The sequence below is a fragment of the Carassius carassius genome, chromosome 27, assembly GCF_963082965.1.
Source record: "Carassius carassius chromosome 27, fCarCar2.1, whole genome shotgun sequence".
Taxonomy (NCBI): Eukaryota; Metazoa; Chordata; class Actinopteri; order Cypriniformes; family Cyprinidae; genus Carassius; species Carassius carassius.
The window spans coordinates 30,478,082-30,488,449 of record NC_081781.1 but is presented as its reverse complement, the minus strand read 5'-3'; the positions used below and the strand labels follow the sequence as shown (position 1 = coordinate 30,488,449).

Here is a 10,368-nt window from a genome sequence, read left to right as displayed (position 1 = left end):
GATATCTTTAAAGTCCCTGTTGGTGTTAGGTGTCCCTGTATTTTTTTCCATACAGTGCATCTTATTTTGTGTTCCACTTTCAAGTTTGAAACTACAGGAAAGTAAATGAATTATATCTGAATATTCACTTACTGTATGTGTAAAGACTTCATATTAAAATCATATAACATTACCGTTGTTTTTCAAAAGCGCATGTGATTGATTTTTGTTGGAGTGTGCAGATTCTTTCAAGTATTTTTATTTTTAATGGGGGGAAGAAAATGTGTTTGTGTGTCTGAGGTCAAAAGCTGTGTTTCCTGTCAAACTCAACCGTATGTTGGCACACAGCCAAACGTTAACATTTTTCATATCTCTATATATAAAATTATAACAACTATAAGAAAAGCCAAAGAAAATAGCAGCCAGATTAAATATGCGTGCAGTTGCATTCTGGAAAAGTGTGTTTTGTGCTGTGCATGCAAAACATATCCATCTTAACTCAATAGGTATTTGGAAATCAAGCATGCAATAACGCTGTGCATCATCAGGCCATGGTAGTACAGTATTTGATGTATGTGGTTTGGGTTAGATGTCAAATGTAAAACCCGCAGCAGCAGCTTGTTATCTATAGGCAGCATGAGTCAGCAGTGTTACTCTCCTGTGCTTATTAGCTCTCTTTCTTTTCTTTGTAGGAGTCAGGAAGTTCAAAAAAGCAAAGAGCGAGCCAAAGAAAGTGGCAGGCAAGAAGAATAAGCAGAAGGAGGCAGAAAGCGCCTTCCTTCTTGAGCACAGAGGTCTGGAAGGAGCTGTGAGTCCACACTTGCTCCTAGAACAGCAGCAGAGCTCACTTACCTTTCACAGCAGCGGTGTGATCCGGCTCCTGTAGGCTCGTCTCATCTTCCGGGCGGAGGAATCATTGTATGAAGCGGCGTGTGCGAGAGCTGAGGGACGATGTTTTCTTGGCCAGCGATGCGTGGATCGTCCTAGTACCGCAGCTGCTCTTGCATTCAGATGTCCCAGCTGGCTACACGCTATGAATAAAACATTTGTTGGGTGCTTTGGTGTTTCTTCTGTGCGGCGGACTTCAGAATTGCTTCTTCACGTTTGTCAATGCTTGCAGTTTAAATAGCTGTTTTGTCTGTCATGCTACTGAAATAAGCAATGTGAAGCCTTGATTTTCTAATCTGTAAAAAGCAGTATAAAAATGCAGGAATGGTTCTTAGCTTGTTTTGTCTGTAGCCATAATCTCATGTGCTTCCCCCCCCAAAACCTACTATTAATCAACATTACTAATCATTATTACAATATCATGATATTGCAGCTTCACCCTCTAATTAGTTGCTGTTTTTAATTGATAGGCTATTTCCACTATGCAGTTTTTGTCTTTTGCTCTGTCTTCACAGAAATAGTGGCTTAGCATTATAACTGATTGAAATTTTTGACATAAAAAACAACAACTTTTCATTTAATAGTGTATTTATAAAATTTGCCATAACAAGGTTTTTAAAAAATGCAGCTGAAATCAAGTTCAGGGGCAAATATTGGATAATTTCAGCTTGAGTCACTGAATCGGTTAAGTTCAGTTAGAAAGTTTATAATAGTAGAATTATTATAATAGCTATATTTTTACTCTGTTTTGTGTGGTCAGTCTTTGTTCTCGAATTACACTAAATTCAGATCTTGAACCCCTGTAAAACACATCAGCTGCTGCGTAAAGCAACAAATCTTCCAAATCTAAGCTGCTTTATCGTCTTTAAGGGCCAAGAACACACACTGATCTGTCAGAGCGTGTGCATTCATCTCACACCACAGCAGTAATTATGACATGCCTTCGCTCTCATTATCTGTGAGGAGATAGAAGAGGAAGACTGGCAGCAGAAGCGTGCAGGACTGGACTGTCAGGATGTTTGTGGTGTTTGTCAGAGCTGGAGTCTCCTCTGAACTCGCTGGCTGATCCTGTCCTTCTGTGGAATCGGACACTTTAAACAGGAAGTGGCTTCAGGTTCAGATTGCGGACGGAGAGCATCTGACCACACTCAAGCTCACTCTGCACCCTCTCATCAGTACACTGTGTCCTTCCTTCGGATGTGTCAGTCTGCCATTGGTCAGTCAGACCGATAGTCCTGCCCCAATCTCTAAACTGATTATTTATGCAATATTGTGGCTGATGATGCAGATATGCATACAAATAAACAAATACATGTAATACAGTTCAAATGGATATTTCATATGAAAAAATACCAGCAGCTATGGTTGCCAGAACTTTACCATGAAAAATACGGTAGTAACATTTTAGGTTTTACAGAACTGTTTAAATTTACAGTGAAAAACTGTATTTCATTAAGTGATACAACGTTAATATGCAAACCTTTGAGTTTTATTTGCAGAAACTGACTGCACTTAAAGTGGCCAATTGGCATTTGCTTATAAACTACAGTTTTTTACAGACGCTAGGACACATTTCTCAATACTTTGATCACTTTTTCAAAACTCTTCACAGTTCTTCTAACCAACTTTCAGCTTGACAAAGCAGTTCATTTCAAATTCAAAATGCACTACAACTACCAAAACACTTTCTTCAGGTCTCAAATCAACTCATTCTTCCAGAACACTAGCAAAGGATGACAGCCGACAAACACACTTTGTCATCCACAAGACAATGACCTATAAAACACTAACAACATGTAGCATTATACAATGTTTTCTTGTGTAAAACAAGGACATATCTCTGTTTATAATTCACTGCAATACATGTTACTGGAAGGAATCAGACATGATGCAGAATTCGTCAGTATTTTATGTTGTTAATTCCAAAATAGAAGAATTTGTATCCACACCATCCACTGATACAGATACAATAGTAATGCTGATCTTTTAATTGTCCGATTGTTTTTATAGCATTTAATTTTAAGATTTAAAATATATTTCATTCAAATATTACTGTAGAAATGTAGCAAATTGCTGTCTTATTCAGTTTTGTATTGTTATTGTTTTGAACATAAGTTTAACAGTTTTGAAAACAGTATGTAAGCATGTGTAAACTGTCCTGTACGTACAAAGGGTTTTGGCAGTTGTTGTGTCTGAGTGAGAGAAGAATTCATGAAATTTGAGAGATGTAGTCATTGAATGCATTTTGTGCCAAAGCAATGATAATTCATCCTCAGTTTAGCCCACATAGACTTCAGTTGTGCTCGCTGTGTGAATAGTTTTGCAAAAGTGACCTAAGTATTGAGAAATGTGACCTAGCGTCTGTAAAAAACGATAATATTTATAATATTTAAGTAATTCAAGCATATTGGTATTGAGAACTATTTTGCTTAAGTCCATGAATGAAAACTTACTAATTTATGCAAAGCTATTTAAAGCACCAATTCAACTCAAATCTCTGGCAGATAACAGCAGCACACATTCATCTGTGATTTAAATTATCAAAGAGATTCACACTGCATCAGTAACTACATAACTGCCTTTAAATAAAGCAACAAGCAGCACAACATCAATGCTTCTCTGTCCAGCCTTGACTTAAACACAGCCTCTACTCTCCAGCACAATGGTGACCCACAAAAACACAACAGGAAGTTGACTGTTAGGTTTTACATTATTATATTCTTCTTGATTTTATGGTGAAATACCGACAGCCGTGGTTGCCAGTAATCTACTGTTTTTTTTTTTTTTGTTTTTTTTACAGTTTGCTTCCTTAAATTAAATTAACAGTATATTTCTGTTAAAAACACATTTCACAGTGTGTTTTTCTTCATCTCACACATTTAACCCCTTTAATCCCACAGTAAAATCCTCAGTTTTAAAGAGCACTTATATGTGTCCAGACTAAAGAGCGTTGAAGTGACACTGAAGCAATGATGAAGTTAACGAGATAATTACGTGACTAATTAAATGAGGATTGAGCAGTAGTGATGAACACCTGTTAACAAGCAGAATCACAGAATGAAAGAGAAACAAAAGCAGAGAAACACAGCTTACAGTCAAAGATTAAATCAACTGAAAATAAAACACATAACATTTATCAAGATCTCAGCAGAAGAGGATTAAACGGCTCCACAAACAACATCACCAGTTTCTTCTTACTAACCAGTGTGACTTTATTTCTGTCATGTGTACAAAAGCTCTAATTGAGATTTTAGGTGTTGTTTTTCATTTTAATTTAATTTTACTTTTTAAGTCACTATAATGGTGATCAGTGTTTCATCAAATGGGTTAATAATGAGTTTGTGGAGTTGTGTAATCCTCCTCTGCTGATTTATTTTGGTTAATTTCATCTAAGGTTGTGACTGGAAGTCATTTGTAGTTTTGTTTCTTGTTCTTTCCTTCAGTGATTCTGCCAGTAAACAGCTGTTGATCAGTGTCTGAATTCACTCATTTGTTTTCAATCACTCTGTCTAGTGGACTATATTGTGAACTAATGTAGGGACTAGTGACTGAGGGTGTAGGGTGTGATTTAAGGACATTTATAAAAGTAATGCCTTACTTTACTAGTTACTTGAAAAAGTAATCTGATTTCCAGTATTCCAGTGCTTCTATTATTGGCTTAATCAGATTGATATGACAGTGAGAGGAACTAATACTGGCTGATAATTACATGAGCACAGTATTTTAGATGATTACAGAAAACCCCAGTGAAATGTGTTGAGGGTTTAGATGCACAGAGATCCTGAGAGCTCGGGCTGTTTACGCTCTCTCTCTCTCTCCCTGTATTGATTATGGTCTTGTCTTACATTGAGGACAGTGGAGTAGTCTCGGCCCGGCCACGGAGGCTGTAAATAGACTATCCCAGGATGCATCGGTCTGTCTGAGTGTTGTTTCTCTCCACCCAGAGAGCATCAGGAAGGCGTTTGAGGAGCGGGGGATCGCATCTGGAGATTACAAAGCATTCAAATCTCATCTGATATTCTGATTTCTCAAACTCTCTGGAGCACCTAAACTACACAAGCAGGTGAGGAGGACTCGTGTGTGTGTGTGTGTGTGTGTGTGTGTGTGCTGAAGAAGGAGGATGTGTTTGATTTATCTAATCATAAGCAAATACTACAGAGTCTGTCAGTTGCATGATGGAAACTGAGTTTAGGTTTGACATCTTAGTCTTTCCTTTTCACATAAACAGAGTTCTTCTGAATGGGACCTGAAGCAATTTTTACCACAGCACAACAACAATGATCTGTAGATAATTATGTATTTGTGATAATCATGATAAACTATTCCTTATTTAAATAATATGGTCTATCCGTAGATAATTAGACTGAATAAGTTCATTCGTTTATTTGTGCAGTCACAGGGTGTGAATGATTTCAGTAAAACATCAGCTTTGATCACAGGAATAAATTACTGTTTAACAGATATTTACATAGAAAACAACAGTTTGAAATAATAATAATAATAATAATTCACAGTTTTTTGTGTATTTTCAATCAAATACGTAGTGTTGTTGAGCAGAAGTGGTTGTGATTGCATGAGTCAGGTGTTGAGGTTAATGCTATCTGTTCAGACAATGAGGGCTGAGACCTGACGCCAGATCTTCTCATCAGTCCACCACAATCATATCAAACACACATTACACAGTGTTAATCTTCCCACAATCCACCAGACACTTTACAGAGCACTCCTCAACCTCATGTGCTTCCACGTCCACTTTCTATCAAATAGAGACGTTTAACCAAATGTTCACGCTGCTCTTCTATAAAGAATGTCAGATTCTGTCAGCTGCATTATGGAAATTAAGTTTAAGCTTCCTTTTTTTCTCTCTGTTTGTTGTAACCTGGAATTACATTAGCTGAGCTCTTCTTTTAACTGTGTGCTCTTGTTTTTGTGACATATCAGGACACAACAGAATGAGATTTTTTGAGAAAGTAAAAAGAGAAAGTTTCCTGTGAGGGTTAGGGTTAGGGCCATAGAATATACAGTTTGTACAGTATAAAAACCATTACGCCTATGGGCTGAACCCACTTTACACAAAAACAAACGTGTGTGTGTGTGTGTGCGTGTGTGTGAGTGTGTGTGTGTGTGTGCGTGCGTGCGTGTGTGTGTGTGTGTGTGTGTGTGTGTTTGTGTGTGAGTGTGTGCGTGCGTGTGTGTGTGTGTGTGTGTGCATGTGTGTGTGTGTGTGTGTGTGTGTGTGTGTGTGTGTGTGTACGTGACAGACAGACAGTACAGCGAGTGGATGCTTCTTCTTAATGTGGAGGACACAGATTGGAGGCGCGTCTATGATCTTCCCACAGGACACACTTCCTGCTGAGGTTATCGGCCACGACAGACGCTTCCACCCCTACTGTACTCTCTCTTCTCTCGCCCGTCCTTCTGTTTGCTCTAGACATACTGTGTGCTGTGTGACGTGTGTGTGTCTTCACAGGGCGTTAAGAAGCTGCATCCGAGGCTGTTCTCCGAGTTCGAGGGCCGTGTGTTTGGAGACGAATGCGTGTGTAGAATAGACCTGTGCTCCATGCTGAAGAAAAAGAGTGCAGATGGATACTACCACCGAGAGAAGAGCGTCAGCTTCAGTGAGTAAACCTTCAGCATGCTCTCACAGACAGTTTGCACTATGAAGAAGATCAGTAATCTGTGAACCAGTGCTTCTGGACTGAGTGGACCGCCTTTGAAAGAGGAGAAGAACACTTCTCATATACAGTGTTCACTTGTGTTTGTTTAGATCGCTCTGTCTGCTCTTCTCCTCACATCAGTTCTCATGTTTGCTCTGGATCCTGAAGTAAAGTCAGTTCAGAAGCACTGCTGTGGAGCACATCTAGGTTTCTGATTTGTAATTTGGGCTCAGGTTTGATGAGACACTACAGGCAAAACCATTGTTTCTCTGTTGTTGTTGCTTTGTAAGATGTTTTTCTATTTTGCATCCATAAGGTGTTTTTTGGGCTAGTGCAAATAAACATTCAAAATACACATTTAGGTGTTTATTTCACATTATCCTGCAAAGCTCCTGAGAAACTCTGCTCAAGTGCACCGAGGGCAAAAGCTGCTTTAAACACAGAGGATGCTCCACCAAATGACAAACAAAAAAATTCATTCAGTTAATAGAAGCTCATTGATAAAGAAAATCTATTGATGACATTATTTTTGACAGCATCCTCATTTTACAACATTTTTACACAAGTGCCTGAAACTTTTAACAGTCCTGTAGTTTCGCAGGAAGGTTTCTTGAAGCGTCTTGTAGACTCATTTCTTCTGGATTGAGTCTGTCTCAGTTTGTTCTGTTTCTTCATGTCACTCAAGACAGACTGATGATGATCACATCACATCTCTGTGTGGAGCAAACACAAATCTCACTGTATTATTACAATTAATGACAAAATGAATGTTTGGAAATGATTTTTCCTTCTGACACACTACAGCAAACGATAGAAATAACTGACTTTAAACCATTTTTAACTGCTGAAAATACTAGTGGCTTAAAACTTTCACACAGTACTGTATATAACATTTTTATTTCTGAAACCTCATGGAGTGCATGATGTGAGGAGTGATAAAAATACAGTCTCTCTAATATGTCAAAAAATCCGACCAATTTTGAATCTGACTCTATGCAATGTTCATGTAAACCAGAGCATAGCATAGACTGTAAAGTAAAGATGGAGAATAGAAAAGTGAAGCCAAAACATCCCAGCTCTGTCTGTCTTCTTGTGCTGATGACATCATCTGGAGTCTGCGCAGTGATTGGTGTGAGTGGTGTATCACACAATCTTGATGCCACACCCTGTTTTTATAACATCAAATAATTGAACTAAAAGTGAACTTCTTAGTAAAGTGAACACTTGAACATGCATAAGCGTGATACCTGAAATGACAGAAACCATCTTTGGAAAACTGTATTTGAAGTGTCATTTAATTTTTTGTTTGGCTCACATAACATTTGTTTACATGGAGAGGGTGATCAAAATGTTTTAGGACACTTAGTGCAGAGTTTAAGATGGATTAAGCAGTTTCTGCCCTACTAGTGTCATTTAATAGAATTACAAATAGTAAACCTCAGCAAATGTTTCTTTCACTCTTCACTCGTTCCTCTCTTTGTGCTTTCTGTCAGTTTGAAGTGTGTACGGTAACCTTAATGTATAATGCATTGAAAAGGGGTTATTAAAGGGTTATTAAATGCATTTTAATTATTCTTAATGTGTATTGTAATAGGTGATCTTGTCATAAATAACCATAACCAAATTTGTATTTATCATATAATGAATAATTAATAAGTGTTATATAATGCATTAATTGTGGCTACAATTATTCATGAGACTGTACAGTGCTTTATAAGGTGCATTACAAGGCATAATTAATGCTTTAAAACTACTTTTATAATGCATTATACATACAGGCTTTAAGTAAAGTGTTAATGTGTAGAGGGCCGTTTCTAGCCAAATTGACACCCTAGGCGAAATCCTTATTGGTGCTCCCCCAGATTATATATATTATATATACACACACACACACACACACACACACACACACACACACACATCTATTCTATTCAGACACCAGTTTCTTGTCACATTCAAATTGGTTGTCATAGTAACAACACTAATTTGTGGAGATTCAGTGCATTGTGAGTTTCACATCTGAATGCATTATTTGTAAATTGACTGTTAAGATAAACATTTTGCACAATTTTTTATCAGTAATATCATTGTGTTGCCACTAGATGCCTTTATAGCCCTATGTAACAATCCCTAGTAGCATTGCACATAATTTACACATAAATTAATTTGATTCTGGATTTGGATATATGTTTCGATATGATATGGCTACTTTTTGCATTTACAGTTTTTTGTTGTTGTATTATTTTGTTGTTGTTGCTTGAAACATTGATTTGAAGTGTCAGTTCTTGCACTATTATGCCTCAGTTCTTGCACTATTACGCCTCAGGGCGTGGCTGATCACAGAAGCACCAATAACACCACGTCTGCGAATCATTGCAGACCAATGGCTGCAGCGAACAGGGAGTCCTGATCCCTGTATATAAACCGCAGCTACCTGCCATTTCGTCATTCTCACATATCTCTTCTCTGTGCAGAACAGGCAAGGAAGGCAATGTTTGTGGGATACCTCACTTCATGTTATCAGAGGACAAGGGTTACGTCAGTAACCTAACGTTCTCTTTCTAACATTCGTTCGGTATCTCACTATGGGATATAGACAACTCCCGTATTGCCGATATGCTGACGAAGCAGATAAAGAAAGGCTGAGAAATATTCTGAATCAGAATAATATGAGGAATTCGCCCTTTAATAAAATTGGATTATACAACCTGACTACTCACTTCCAGAACCTAATGGGCCAGAGAGGGCTCTGTCACATCCAGTCTATAAAAATGAGCAAATGTGTGCGGAGAAGACCAGCTGGCTGCCGCGCAAATTTCCTGAATAGAAATGCCTCTAAACAGAGCCCAGGAACTAGCCATACCTCTAGTAGAGTGTGCTCATAGTCCTATTGGGGGCTCCAAATTCGAATTATTGTAATATAATAAGATAGCCTCCACCACCCAATGAATCATCAAAGTAGTCACATCATCAAAGTAGTCCATGTGACATCAGAGAGTCAGTTAGAATATTTTGAAGCATTGAAAATACATTTTGGTCCAAAAATATCAAAAACTACGACTTTATTCATCATTGTCTTCTCTTCCGTGTCTGTTGTGCGAGAGTTCAAAACAAAGCAGTTTGTGATATCCGGTTCGCGAATGAATCATTCGATGTAACCGGATCTTTTTGAACCAGTTCACCAAATCGAACTGAATCGTTTGAAATGGTTCGCGTCTCCAATAAGCATTAATCCACAAATGACTTTTTTAATGTGGCTGACACTCCCTCTTAATTCAAACAAACCAATATCCCGGAGTAATTCATTTACTCAAACAGTACACTGAATGAACTGCTGTGAAGAGAGAACTGAAGATGAACACCGAGCCGAGTCAGATAATGACTCGTTCATGAGTCAAGAACCGTTTCTGTCAGACGCGCCCGATTCGAGAACTGCGCATGTATGATTCAGCGTGAAGCAGACAGAATTGAACTGTCCGAAAGAAAGTTAGGTTACTGACGTAATCCTGGTTCTCTGATAACATTTGTTCGGACCTATGGGACCGCCTCAGGGCGTGGCTGATCACAGAAGCACCAATAACACCACGTCTGCGAATCATTGCAGACCAATGGCTGCAGCGAACAGGGAGTCCTGATCCCTGTATATAAACCGCAGCTACCTGCCATTTCGTCATTCTCACATATCTCTTCTCTGTGCAGAACAGGCAAGGAAGGCAATGTTTGTGAGATACCTCACTTCATGTTATCAGAGGACAAGGGTTACATCAGTAACCTAACGTTCTCTTTCTAACATTCGTTCGGTATCTCACTATGGGATATAGACAACTCCCGTATTGCCGATATG

The 10,368-nt window shown here is 38.4% G+C and overlaps 1 protein-coding gene across 1 annotated transcript in view; it reads left to right on the top strand.

Moving 5' to 3' along the window:
* The first annotated feature begins 615 nt into the window (after positions 1-615).
* Positions 616-10,368, top strand: part of LOC132107164 (A-kinase anchor protein 7-like) — a 47,481-nt gene continuing 37,728 nt past the window's right edge. The window contains exons 1-4 of the mRNA XM_059513409.1: positions 616-619; positions 672-773; positions 4,911-4,930; positions 6,338-6,485. Of these exons, the coding sequence (XP_059369392.1) occupies positions 616-619; positions 672-773; positions 4,911-4,930; positions 6,338-6,485 (274 nt within the window). The remainder of the gene's footprint in view (positions 620-671; positions 774-4,910; positions 4,931-6,337; positions 6,486-10,368) is intronic.